The sequence below is a fragment of the Tenebrio molitor genome, chromosome 6 (assembly GCF_963966145.1).
Source record: "Tenebrio molitor chromosome 6, icTenMoli1.1, whole genome shotgun sequence".
Taxonomy (NCBI): Eukaryota; Metazoa; Arthropoda; class Insecta; order Coleoptera; family Tenebrionidae; genus Tenebrio; species Tenebrio molitor.
In genome coordinates, this window is record NC_091051.1 from 557,845 (window position 1) to 572,085 (window position 14,241).

Genomic DNA, 14,241 nt, shown 5'->3' on the forward strand with positions numbered 1-14,241 from the left:
CCTCCCAGGTTTAATTTTGACTTTGACTAATTTACCAACTGAATTAAAAACAACGTTGTAAGATCCGGTGAAATAATTTTTCGGTTCTTATCAGTCGTTATCTCGGCCGCTTTTTTCCTGAACCAACAAAACCACCGTTTTGTATGCCGCACGTGTCAAAAATGCCTCACTCTTTCAACCCCTCCCACTAAATATGTTTAACTGTTGTTTTTTTTTTGCGATTATACGACGGGTCATCTACAAGAGACCTCAATTAATTATACGCGGCACACGACGAGGTCATCTCCGTCCCTTGCAGTCGGTATGTCGAGAATCCATTTCTAGACAGAGCCCTCGCCACAATATACTCCAATTAAGCACAATAAGAGAATAATTAGTTTGATTAACTACAATTAAAGCATCCCGACGTCATGTCACAACAGGTCGCATCTGTGGTGCGTGGGAACGGAAAAAACATGACGTACGCTGCAGACGCAAATAAAATTTCGAACACGTCGCGGTGCACCGCCGAGCTGCACCTCACACGGCACACGAATCTGTTGTTGCTGCTTCAACAGATGCCGTCGGTGTCCGATCGATTTTTCCCGTCGCCCTTGTAAAATTACGCATTTGTTAGAAGAACCCTCCGTAATTAAGAGCACGTCAAGAGGGTGACCGAATGGGGCTGCAACGTGATACGGCAGGGGTTGCATTTGTTCACCTGTTCGGTGAATCATCGGCCGATCTTCCACTATTTCAATTTACATTTATGAGAGAGTGGGTGTTGTGGCGGGGTAATTTTCATTAACCGTTCAAGTGTTTCCGCCGGGATTACCTATCAATTATCATCGTAATTGCTGATTAAAGGCAAATAATTCAAATTCGAGCTGGCGGGGATCGAGCAACGGTGACGTCATTGGGACTTGTGGAAATGCGGATTTTGCAAATCGACGTGCCGCCGTTTTTGATTCAAATTGAAGATTATCAAAAACAAGCTTAATATTGACGCATAAATCTGTAGAGGATCGATACAAGTGAGTCGTCTCGTGTAGGTTGATTCGACACGTTAATTCAACCAAAGTATAAAAATGGTAGTAAATCAACTGAAATGTAACTAGGGGGCGAAGCCTAGTTAAAAAACACTCGGAAATATTTATGGGGCCAATTGGAGCGAGATTTGTCGGTGAAGCTTAATTAGGGGCGGTTATAACAACATAAATAATGAGGCCCCTCTGACGCCGATATAATAGAGATAGATAGTGCATTTTAAGAAATGTAACAATGTAATTGCGCCGACGTTAGGCGTAAATCACGTTTCATTGTGCCCCAACGTCTTATAAGAGGGTTCGAGTTAAGAGATTGTCGGATCTAGCAGATATTCTAGTTTGTCGATTCTTCGAGGAGTAGGTACAACGTTAAGCCATCCGTGGCGAACGAGAGTGTATATTCGAGGGTGCAATGCTTCATCCTTTCATATTACGCGAGTTGATAATGGCCGACTATGATGCGAAAAAATTCCATTTATCAAAGCGTCGTAATGAAGGGGATCAAAGGTGTAGGTTTGCGATCGATGCGAATAAGAATACGCTCCTTGCGCCATTTCCTGCAGGTGTCAGTGTGTACGGCCCCGCATCCAATCAGGCGTCCGGCTGTTAATCTCCTAGACGTGTCTTGTCTCTGGCCGAGGAGCGACCAAGGTGATGCGATGTAATTTAGTCAGCAATCTGTAGCGGTAATATATTTTCTCATTCCGGCGACCTGAGCAACTCGGCGGCGGCAACTCGGGGCCTCCGCTATTTACTGCCACGAGTTCGAGTTCTGACGTGACGTATTCATACTCATTACTCGACGTTTCACCGCCGCCTATCGCGCCCCTGCTATATTACTATGCCCCGAGGAAGGGTTACACTGAATTTACAACTTGCAACTTTGCAGGATTGCGCTTTTTCCCTCGGCCCCCACGGCTTCCGTCTTCCGAGAGAAATTCTAATTTTTACTCGAACTTTCATCATTTCCACACTTTCCACGACTGTTTGCGACCATTTATATCCGGTATCGCGTTTATTTTCATTAGCTCGATCCCGCTCTAGAAAAATCGCTACCGATAAAGCCCACTCAATAAGAAAACGTGCCACCCAGAAGCCGTGCAACAGAAATGCGATTAGATAACACGCATATTGTGACAACGACGATGCCAAGGCCTATTTCTTCATGATCGAAAATCAAGTAAGCGCTTTTTATCTACGAACTTTCAGTGATTTGCCGCACGCGCTCACATGGCATTCGGGCCGGATTTCTAAAACAAATTTCATCTATTATCAATTCACTTTGATTGTGACTGCAACGAAAATAGTATATTTCAAACCAAGGTAAGAAAGTGGTTTCTTGCAGACCGCAGGCAAAGATTATAAACCGAGTCGTAGACGAGGTTTGTAAGTGCCTAAGGTCTGCAAGGACACTTTCTTAACAAGGTTTGAATACAATTTTTTTCCCTACCGGCACAACTTTGTTGAAAAAAGTAAAAAAAAATCGTTATATTCGTGATTAAAACGAAAATTTTGAGAATTGAATAGTAGCCTGTGTTATTTGTTTAATTAACTTGTCATCGCATTTGAAGATTTGAGGTTTGTTCGAAAATTTGATATAAACAGGGTAAAGTAATCTACCTACCTAGCTTATCTGTTTATTTTCCAGATTATATGATTGACCTACCAACTTACTTCATTGAATTGGCTTTCATTTATCAATAACTTATTTCACTTTTGACACTTTTGACATTTGTATTTTGGTACAGTTTTACCATAAACATTTCATGATTAACTTTCTTACCTTAGCGAGAAAGTTGAATTTTCTCACCTCAAATGAGGTATCCACAGCCTACATTCCTAACCGGTAGGGAGAAAAAATAGTAAAAACATGACAATGGTAGTAAAGTAATGATTTCAATGTATTTATCAAAATTAATAACGGAAATCAATATTTGAAGTAGGAGAAACTAAAAACGTCTGTTTAATTCTGTGATCACATCTATTGAAAAGTGGGGTTATATCCAGGCACAGATCACAAACATGTTTAGAAAAATGTTTTATAGGAGATTAAAAGGCAGAACGCATCAAACCACAGCACTTACTAACCAAAATGTACAACAAAAAAGCACAAATAGAGTTAACTTTATTGGTGATGTTCGTCTTTGTGAGTTGTTTTCCGTTGGCTTCAATAAAATGTCTCGAAACAAGTCAATATTAACCGTTTGGTCTCAACTTTGAGAAGACGACGTGGCATTTCCTTTTTGAATTCTGAAATTTCGTACCAACACTCAATTTTATAGATACGCGCACAAAGTCTACGTCGAAAAACGTTTGCGCAAGTCGTTCTCCGTTTTGCTTGACGTTTCTGCCAAAATGGCACCTCCGAGAGTTGCCAACTGCGACTGGATTTAGTGTTATCTAAAATTCCCTATCAATAACCTAGCAACTGAAAAGTTACTAGGGACTTGTTACAATCAAAATGAATCAACTTCGTTATCTAACGAAATTCCGACTGTTTTATTAAATATGTAATAACAGTCGTATTTTGTAAATGAACAAATCGATACTTGAAAATTTAAATATGTAATTCCTTTCCTTTCTGAATATTAAAATTTGATGTCTCAATTTCGACGAAATAAATGATAAATACCGCCTGTGTTGTTTTCAAATTTAAAATGTATCTTGTTTATGTTCAAGATAAAGTTAAAGACAGAAAACAAGTTTTTATTTCTCGTTTCTTTTTTGACAGAAAATAAATTCACTGACAGGTACGACGATATCCAAGATGTAAACAGTGAAAAAATTACTATTACTACTCTGAGCGCAACAAAGGACCTATGACGGCGGTTTGGGAGAGGGGGGAGGGGCTATTTGTCTGTTTCTGGACGACATCGCTCGATCGCCCCCTTTTGCCAGGATTTTGTCCCATTCCGCCGTCTCTTGCAAATGTGTGAGTTTTTCGTGGGTCCCGGAGCGGTTGTCCCGGTGGCTGTGTCGCGACTCCGGTGACTCCGGTGCCACCTGTACTCCGTTCCGGGTGCGCGCGCCTGTGCGGGGCGTGTAGGGTGTCCCACACAGAGGGTCGATCATCAGTATTCGCGCAATGCTCGTCTCGACTATATAACGGCGGCGTGTCGGTGGCGAGTCGCTCAGTTCCGTCTTGGTCCTCCAGGTGAACTCCACAGGTACCGCGTGGGCGCGCGTCGGGGGCGGCGCGCAATGCTCTCCCCGAAGAACGGGCCTTAGTGCCGCAAAAACCGCAGCAAAAACGAACTTTTTGCCGGTAATGTGCAAGCCTGGCACGGACGGTGTAAATGGTCTAACATATTTCAGCGCTTCGCCGAGATTAGCGTGGCCTCTCGCTGCGGACGCAACAAGTCTGAAGTCTTCGCCCACGGAGGGATGTGCTGACCCCCAGCATGGATTATGTCAGCTCGCTCTGCTGCCTCCTAGCCTTCCTGCTCTACTACAACACGCTGGACGCCGGCTTCGTCTACGACGACCGGTGAGTAACCCTTCCTCCCTGCTCTCTCTCTTAATTCTCACCCCTAATTCGATCATCCGAGCCGCTCTTACATGAAAGGAATCCGCCACGCGCCCGTCCCTTCTATCTCTATTTTCATAACGAGAATCCAAACCGTACTCCGGTCATAATTTTCCGGACAATAAGGCTAAATGGAGTTTTGCTGATACAAAGACGCCGGAAAATCGAAGCGGGTTATATACACTGGCGCTCAAGGAAAATACGCCCGTTCACTTCGGTAGTGTGAATTTAGCACACACGAGAGAGACACACATTGTAAAAGCTTAATTTCCGTTGAATGAACGCCGCAGCTTAGTTCAGACGAAGCGCATTGACGTAAATCGAGAGTTCTGTTATGCAACGATACGCATAGTTGAATCGCATGAATATGAATGAGGAAATAATCACCAGAAAGCGACAAATCCCAAAAGAAAAAGTTCAAATTGCAAGAGTTTGTTCCTAAAAACTCCAATTTTACAAACCCCGGTTCCCAGTTTTCCAAATTCGTCAAAAATAGACGTCGAAAGAGATGTTTCAGTTAAAGCTTGGGTAAAAGTCAACCACTAGTTGCCCTAAAATGTATTAATCTGGCTTTTGTTGTATGACCATGACCACGAGTTTAGCTTATCAGCATGCTATCAGGGTTAGAACGCAACTAGCGACAACTGTGAGTGACATCTATTTTGTTGCTGACTTTAAATCGATATTCACTAAAAAAATTGTCGTTAATAACGATTAATCAATGTTTGTTACATATACGAGTATTAGGCACAAGACCTGTTCGTAGCTGTTCCTAACCTATAAAAGTTGAAAATTTAACGACCATTAACCGTTATTTTACGATATTTATACGTTGAAAGGATAACATCAAAATATTTTAGAAAATAATACATAATGGTTAAAGAGTCACAAATTAAAATAATATTAGTTCAAGTTTATAAGGATAAAATTTGGTTGAAAACCGGTTATCTTTTGCCGCAAAATACAGAGTGTCCCAGAACTCGCGGATCAAACTTAAAGTACGTTTTCCATGATGGTAATAAAGGTAAAAAATGTATAGAAAAATAGGGTGCAACAGCTTTTTAGTTATGAATTAATCAAATTGACCAATAGAGCTCGATCTAATTTTTCCTTTACGAGAAAATTGAGTACCTTCCCTCAATTGCCAAGCAACGTGTATTTCGATGAATAATAAAATTATTTTCAATATTTATCTGGTCGACTTGTCGGAAGAGACGTCAAAAGTGACAGCTACTTTTGAAATAACCAAAAATGGGATAATTTCGCCAAAGACAAGCGAACAAATGTGTAGAATCTTCATCAGGGAACGCAAGAAGTTTCTTCTTCCGGTAATGAATGAAATACCTTATGGTTGTATAATGAATAACATTACTGATAATAATGTATAATATTTATATGATATGTAAACTAAATTTTAAACAAATAAAAAACTTCTTCAAGTCCTAAGCTTTTGGCCACAGTTCCCAAAACACTAGCAGCATTTCCTATGGTTTGTTATTATGAGTGAAAATTTCCAGAGCAATTGTAACCTTGAGGGGTATGGGAAATTGACGGGAGGGGTATGATGAATTGAATCTTTGTTGATGGAAGGTAAAATGGCGACGTAGCGTCAAGTGGGTAATATTACGACCTTAAAAATTTTAGTAAAAAGTGAAACATGCAGGGCCTGTGAAATGACTCGGAATCAAAAGAAATTTATCCTGACTCCTGTGCATACACTCTGCATCTGCAACGTAGGTGTTAGCGCAGCTACACGAGCGGGACGAGTCATCGTCGAAATGAAAGAAAAGACTTTTAGGAACATTCTTGACATTGCAAAAAGCTGTAGGTTTTGAACAACAGATTAAGCACAGTGGCAGTTCTGAAAGAAAGAAGACAAAACTGGATTGAACTAATCTATTTATTTTAGCATCATTATTAGTAAAAATTTAAGATCAAATTTTATAACTTAAACGATGTAGAATGCAAGAAATGAAATAAAAAACATGCAAAATAAAAACAATAATTTATAACAAGTGTTCAAAATAACCACCTTTCATCTGAAGGAATAGAATATTAAATTTTCCCTTGCCAGTCTAAGCATATTAGGAATAACAGTACCCAGTGCTTCGTGAATTTGGTCATTTAGTTCTTCTAAAATATTGACAGGTTCGCGGTAAGTATAGTTCTTCAAATATGCTTCTTCTACCGTCGTCATCAAAGGAGTGAAGAACAGCATCTTCACTCTCTGGCGTTCTAACTTCTCGCGGGGGACCACTAATTTCTTGTCATGTAGGCACCAAGGACCCAGTGTATCGAGCACGATCCACCAACTTAGAAATACGTTATGGCAAACGTCGTGGAAAACGTATTGCATATTCTCTTGCATCCTCACGTGCATTACACCCGCACTCTCCATAAAGTATAAGCATTTCGGCATACTCTGCAGCTGTATACATGATTTCAATACAAGTTTGACAATTTAGAATTAAATGATAACTTGACGTTGTCAAAATCTTCACAGTTGCCCAAACATTTACTGGAAATTCTTACTAGAATTATGTTGCTAGGTAATTCAAACTGTTGGTTAAATTTACCTGAAATTCATATTAACAGCGTCCTTCTGATTGGTCAACTTTAATTTTTCATTACAAATAAATCGATTATACCCTGTAGTTTTTTTAAACGCTATTGCTTTCAGTTATCACCAAGGAAAACGCACTCTAAGTTTGATCCGCGAGTTCTGGGACACCTGTATAATGGTCAAACAGTGGTGCGTCACAAAGTAAAATAATATTAGTTCAAGTTTTTAATAACCATTAATCAACGTCTTGTCTCGTTATTAGGTTATGTAAAATTTTACAACTTTGTTTTATCCACTGATCTGATTTATACTTTCAGTTGAATTTAACAAAAAAAAATTGAACGTATCCTACATTATTTCTACGTTTAACGTAGGTATAACAAATAAAAATTGAAAAATGATAATTATTCCTTCCAACAAGTGCAAATCATGACAGAATGTAGTTGTAAATCAACCACCAAAATTTTTGAGTGATCATATTTACAAATTTATCCCATCGGCATATTGTACACGACAGCTGTAAATGGTATTCATTTTATTATGAGGCTTTGTATTAATGAACATTTATTAAGTGCATTATGCAACAGAGAATCATCCATAGATTTTGATTTGGGGATATTTAAGTTTAAAAATTTTAACATGCTGATTCATTTGGTTGCAATTTATACAGCAGACTGGTGGTAATTTTACAATGGTGCATTATTAATACAGCACCAAATTAATGGTTGTAAATTGAAATACATTAAACGTATAATGGAAGTTGATTTTATGTGATGAAGAAAACAGGTACGCAGCTTGTTGATAATGTCAAAGTTGGAGCAAATCGCAGTTGGGCCCATTCTAATTGCGTTAATTGTCTAAAATCGAAGTCGTGCGGCCGCCCACCAACAAGAAGAAAATCTGCCGCCCCCGGCACGGCAAATCGCCCCGAACGGTCAATTGATCGGCTTATGGTCCGCGTTGCGGTCTTGAAATCTTCATGTTTCATCCGAGCTCCTCCACTAAAACACAGCCGGAATCGGCATCCGGAACCGTCCCGGAATTTTTAGGGCGCGCGTTCGATCGAAGTCGGCCGTTAATATTCGCGCGGACAATTCGAAAAATCGTTTAAGGGGTTTCCCCCCCGAACGACAGACGCACTTTGTACGTGTTATGATTCTGAAACGGAGCCGTTCAATTAAATTCTGTTGGCATCGTTTGCGACCGACAACGGGCGTGTATACACGCTGTGTTATTGCCGCCGCCCCTTTATGAACCCCTTTTCATTCGCAGGAGCGGCCTTTGAGACGTCGCTCTACAACTAGGAGCCTCTGCGATACTGCGGCCGCCCCTTTGTATAATGATAATCTCTGTCTCCCCGAACGGCACTACCTTATTTCGTCACTAAATATAATCCGACTTCTTAGCGGCGATGTGGCGCAGATGGCGGCCCCCATTCGAGCACGACGATAAAATCTGAATTCAATGGGACAAGTGGAACTGACGGCTGGATTCCGTGACGTGTGGCGGCTGTCTATACACGGGAAATTTAAAATAAGCTCGTGCTATTGGCTCCTTTGAATCCGGATTCAATCGGGCCATCTGATTCCGCGGACGATTTTACGAGATTTTCTTTAAAAACCGACGCCTCGATGGTGCGAACAGGTCACGGCCGAACCCGAACTCCGCACCGGATGGCTTGCCACGACGATACAAACATCCAAAAAGATTTTATTGCAAATCTAGACCCCATCTTTATCTTAACCCACCGTGAAATATCAGATATCGCAAGTCAAATAGAGAGAAAGCTAAACAAATTCTGCCGAAAAACGACAACGTTAATTTTTTCCAAAAGAATATAAAAGCTACAAAAAATATCCCACCGAAGAGTTCATGTTTAAGTTGTTTTTAAGAGTTATCGAGCCCCCAAGTTTGAGGTGTTATTGAGTTTTTTGGGTTGATATTATGCTTCTAAACCGTTGATAGTTTGGCAGTTTCGATTATTAAGTTTAAGGTGTTGAAAGTTGTCGACTCCGGTTGCGGTTGTGTTTATTTGACCGATCCAAAAGTGCCGCCATGAAATCGTCAATTCGTCGGTTGAATTCACCCCGGATCGTCCTCCTAATTATTGTTTGTTCGACGTCCGCAGATTTATCGCGGAAACTTCGTTCCAGTTTTCCACTATCGCATAAAATTAACCAACCGGAATGGCCTCCTGTCGAAAAACTACAAAAGAAAAACCAAACTATCCAATTGATGAGCCGGCTCTTCGACATTATTCGATGTTTAAGGTCGGTCGAAGCGGTGCACGCCACTCGAGCACTCCACCTCTTCTTCCCAACAGGATTCGAGCAAATTGCGTTATCTTTCGGCCGAAATTGCGGCAATATGTTCATTTCAAATTATGATTTATGCACTCGTGCAGACTACTCTAACGATCATCCTTTCATCGCCTGAAAATTTCCCCGAGAACCATTTATCTTCGGTTTTAATTAACTTCCGGATTTTGTTTCGCTGCAAAAAAAATGACAAAGTCGGGGGATAGGCGATCGTTGCTAGGTGCGCCGGATTTCAATTAGGATGCACGGAAGGTGCCGCTGTTGTCTTTTTCCATCCTTATTAGAAAGGGTTTAATCGTTTTAATAACCCCGGAGCTTCCAGTTGGATTTGCGGATTTTCCGATGCGACTGTCGAATCACTTTTCCTAATGGAGGAAAATATTTTATGTGAGCCGTAAGGAAATGACCGTAATCGCTATTCGATGAATTAATATGTACATCACGTACACTAAAATTAATCGCTCCGACATAAAATTTCCATTTTATTTGTCCGTTTGATGGGGAAAATCCATTTAGTAAACGTTCTCGGCGGTGAAGAACCAATTAAATTAGATAACCCTAGCCTGCAACCTGAAACCCGAAACATTATCCATTACGGCGATTCTTGCCTAGATAAGCCGAATACGCATCACAAAAATGTCAAAGCTTTTACGCGAGGATTCGTTGCCGTTATCCTTAATTGCCGCCCGAAGGACTGTTGACAAACTCGAATAATTACAACATATTTTTTTGATCGGTTCACCACTCATCTGGGAGGTATTAGATCTGCCTTTACGATGAAACATCGACACGAAAATACTACAGGGTGTAACAGAAACAGGTGCATTAATTTTAACTGGTAATAGAACTCGTCAGAAGGAACAACTTTTCTATCTACCATTTTTCCGAAAAACGATGATTAATTCCAAAAAAAATTGGAGAGATTTTTCACTAAAATAGCCGTACGCCACTAAATACTGCAATGGCTAATTGAGATCACCGCTAATATGAAATGATCCAGAAAACGTGTTTTAACGCCGAAATCGAAATCAAACAAATCTACCCGTATAGCAAAAAATACATTTCGTAAAAATGTGGTTGTTTTTCGGTAGCTTAGTTTTGGAGATATGAACGGTTTTAGGAAAATCTTTCCTACTTTTTTAAGCCATTACGCAACGTTTTTCGCCAAAATAGCGGTGAGAAAAGTTGTTCCTTCTGATAAGTTCTATTACCAGTTAAAATTAATGCACTTTTTTCTGTTACACCCTGTACATCATAGACGACAAAAAAATGAAAAAACATTGCATTTCGACTCGTGTGCAGGAAATAGTTATTTACGTATAGAGGACCGAAAGATTAACTTTACACCCGCGGACGAAGGCCTTTTTTCGTCCAAGGGCGTAAAGGTCTTTCGGCCTGAGGTACGTACAACGTTTTACGCACAACTGCCCATCAATGTTAATAACAAATTTTAAATTTAAAAAGACCAGCCAGCGAATATAATCAAAACATCTAGGTTGTCTCTGTAAACAAATAACGGTCGGTAATAAATAAACAAATTCTCCAATAGTTATAAATGTATTATACAAACATTATTTTCCCATTTGCGGACTTTTCGCTTTGGTTTAAAGCCCGCCGGGCCTATAAAGTTACTTTACCGCTCGCCAGATGTAAAATTGAAGTTTCGTTCGAAGATGTAAACCAACTTTTCTAATACAGTTGTGCGTAAACAATATAAAATATCGATTGACCTGAGGCATGAATTTTCCGATGAACTTTTGAACGTACAAATTACCCTGTTTCCAGTTGCTCGTTACAACATTATTTCAACTGTGTTAAATGTAAAACTGTCCTCGATCGATACGTCAAGTGCTTCGGTTCTTGTCTGTGTACAGTTAAATAAAATGGGTTATTTTTGTATACGTTCTGGCAGAGACTATTAATAAGGTCCGTCGAAACAAAACAAGTATCGTTGATTCACCGGAGTGACCCAAATCCGGAGGAAAATAATTTGTAAAATATGTCTGCGGCATCTCCGGTCGTTTAAGAACTCGTCGAAACAATCAAAAGACAAATTAAAGAAATTAGAAAAATTTGCATATAAATTGAGTGATTTTGTGCGGTTAGTCGTCCGCCGTCGCCAAACAAAGCCCATTCGGAGGCAATTTTTTTGACGGACGTTTCTCCTAATAAAAAATTCCCTTTCAACCCTCGTCACTTGTAGCTTCTTGTCTAGTCGATTTCCGCTTCGGGTCATGATGCCACCGAGGTCATTCGGACATTGTTTTCGACATGCACAACCTGCACGTAACATCGACAGGAACAACAGTCTGTCATTAATGTCGCGCATGTAATGGCGGTCGCAGCCCATATTTCATTGCGTGTCACAATGTAGCAATAACGAATGTCGTTTCAATTAGAACCAGTTAACCGCCGCACATTGATCTACAACCAATTAAATTTTAATCCGACTGATGGATGTCCTTTGCAGCCGCGCGATCCTCAGCAACCCCGACCTGCTGCCGAAGACCCCATGGAGTCGCCTCCTCGAGGACGACTTCTGGGGAACCCCCTTGAGCGACAGCGGCTCTCACGGCTCCTACCGCCCCCTCTGCGTGCTGACCTTCCGTCTCAACTACCTCCTGGGGGGCTTCCAGCCGTGGGGCTACCACCTGGTCAACGTGCTCCTGCACTGTTTGGCCACGGCTCTCTTGGTCAAACTGGCCCGTCAAGTTCTTCCAAAATCGAAGTCTTCGATCGGACCCGCCATCACCGGACTGGTCTTCGCCACCCATCCTGTGCACACGGAAGCTGTGGCGGGGGTGGTAGGCAGGGCGGATTTGGCCGCCTGCAATTTTTATCTCCTCGCGTTCTTGGCCTACGTCACCCACACGAAACACAGAGACTCGCTTTGTTGTCACCGGTGCAACAATAATAAAACCCAAGCCAACAAAGAGGACAATATGAAGCAGCTGAGGACTTTGAAATATCACAAGTTCGTCTACAGTCTACAGAAGAATGTGACCAGTTGCAACTGGCCCAAGAGAATTGGAAGGGAGGTGGTACACAGTGAAGTCTGCGGTAAGAGCGTCTTCCTGATGGGGGCGGCGGACAAGCAGACGTGCTGTTGGGGGAGTCTGGCCAAGCAGTGGATATATCTGGGACTGTGTGTTGTACTGGCGTTGGCGGCGATGCTCAGCAAAGAGACCGGCGTTACAGTGCTGGGCTTTTGCATGGTCTACGACTTTATCTACTGTTCCTCACTCAAGAAGGCAAGTATTGCTGCATGTTTTATTTTTTATGTAAAAATGGTGGAGGCGCCGGGTTAAATAATTTATTTCCAATATTTAACTAGATTGTGGATGGTAGTGTAGTGGTAATAAATGAGTGTCTTTGTTATAGTCGATTAAATTTTAATCTGTGATAAAGCGACTTTTGCGCGCCCTACTTTTTTATCTACCTCCATAGTGCTCAGTTAGGAAAGTTGGAAAATCCCTCGCGAATTGATTGGCTTTACGTATCGAAGTTGAAGTGCTTTACCTTCGAGTTTCGAGTGGCGAAAATGAATTGATTTTCTTCGGTAACTCGCTCCAACTTACTAATCTTCATAATAACTCAGATTTGTGTAGTAGAGGGTGGTTCTCGTCGATAATTTGTCGAACTGCACGGCTCCGGGTATTAAATTTTTAACCATTTCGCTCACGGAACGGCCATTGATCCTCGCTCTTCGATGGAGAAGAGTCGCAATAAACCTAGAGGGGTGCACACCTCCCCGCGGTACGTGTTAATGTGTCACGTTCGACCCTTGCGCGCCCTATCTCCTCTTGTCGTCCGGTCGTCTGCTTTCCCAAGATTGGAAAACTTCGCACCAGATATATGGCGTTGCAAATGCGGACTTCCACCCGCAACCGACACTAAAAACAAACCCGGGCCATCCGACTTCGTTAGGGCCTAATGGAAACCGGCCCTTCGAACGAAAAACGAACGCGACGACGTGCACTCGAAAAACGGAAAATCACAGTCTTTCACGCTGGAAACCTGACACACATAATGGGGCCAGAAATCTCGATTTTTTTACTACGGTTAAAATCGATTTCTTTCGTGGAAAAGTTTCAACTGCGATCGGACCAAGTGAAATTTTTCATTCTCGAACTCGTACCTTCGTTGCGTAATAAATTCTCTTTCATTTGGTCGACAAATAACGAAGTTGTAACATTTGATATGTCTTCGGGCGAGGGCCGCTGCGACAAATGCCTCGCTGACACTAACAGCGGAAAATGAAAAGGAAAATGGTCGTGGTATGCTGAAAATTCACGGTCATACAAATGTAGCAAAAAGATGTGATTTTTTTAACCTCCCATAAATTACACACGCCCCGAAAGAAAACTATTTCGGAGAGACCAAATTTTCAGCACTAGAAGAAAATGTCAGATTTTATTTAAACAAGAACTTTTTTGTTTTCACTTTATGTCGTATCGTACTGTTCGAATCCAATTTGCATGTTTTGCAATTCTTCCTTGGTCATAAGCTCCCTTGGCAAATTCAATAACCGCCGGTAATTCCGCAACACCTCCTCAACTACGTCCCTCCAGCCTCCGTCTCATCTCGTAACGGTCATGCAGCAAATTCACTTACCGACAGTTCGATTGTTTGATCAGCTCGACGATTCGGGCAAATGTGGCTCGATCGTTTTCCAAATTTAATTTTAATTTCAAATGGAGCGTCAATGATAAACGGAAGCATCGAATTTCAATTGAAAATTAGAGTCACATTTGGGGGACAGGGGGAGCTCCTCGTCGGCCGCAAAGTGGCTGCATCGTTATCAATCTC

The 14,241-nt window shown here is 41.4% G+C and overlaps 1 protein-coding gene across 3 annotated transcripts in view; it reads left to right on the forward strand.

Annotated features, from left to right (window-relative positions):
* The first annotated feature begins 3,889 nt into the window (after positions 1–3,889).
* Positions 3,890–14,241, forward strand: part of Tmtc2 (Transmembrane O-mannosyltransferase targeting cadherins 2) — a 57,516-nt gene continuing 47,164 nt past the window's right edge. The window contains exons 1-3 of one of the 3 annotated variants that reach the window (XM_069050186.1): positions 3,906–4,290; positions 4,341–4,512; positions 11,903–12,683. In XM_069050186.1, coding sequence (XP_068906287.1) covers positions 4,427–4,512; positions 11,903–12,683 — 867 coding nt within the window. In that variant the 5' untranslated portion in view covers positions 3,906–4,290; positions 4,341–4,426. Of the gene's footprint in view, positions 4,513–11,902; positions 12,684–14,241 lie in introns of all 3 variants that reach the window. The other 2 variants (XM_069050187.1, XM_069050185.1) reach the window with 2 other exon arrangements.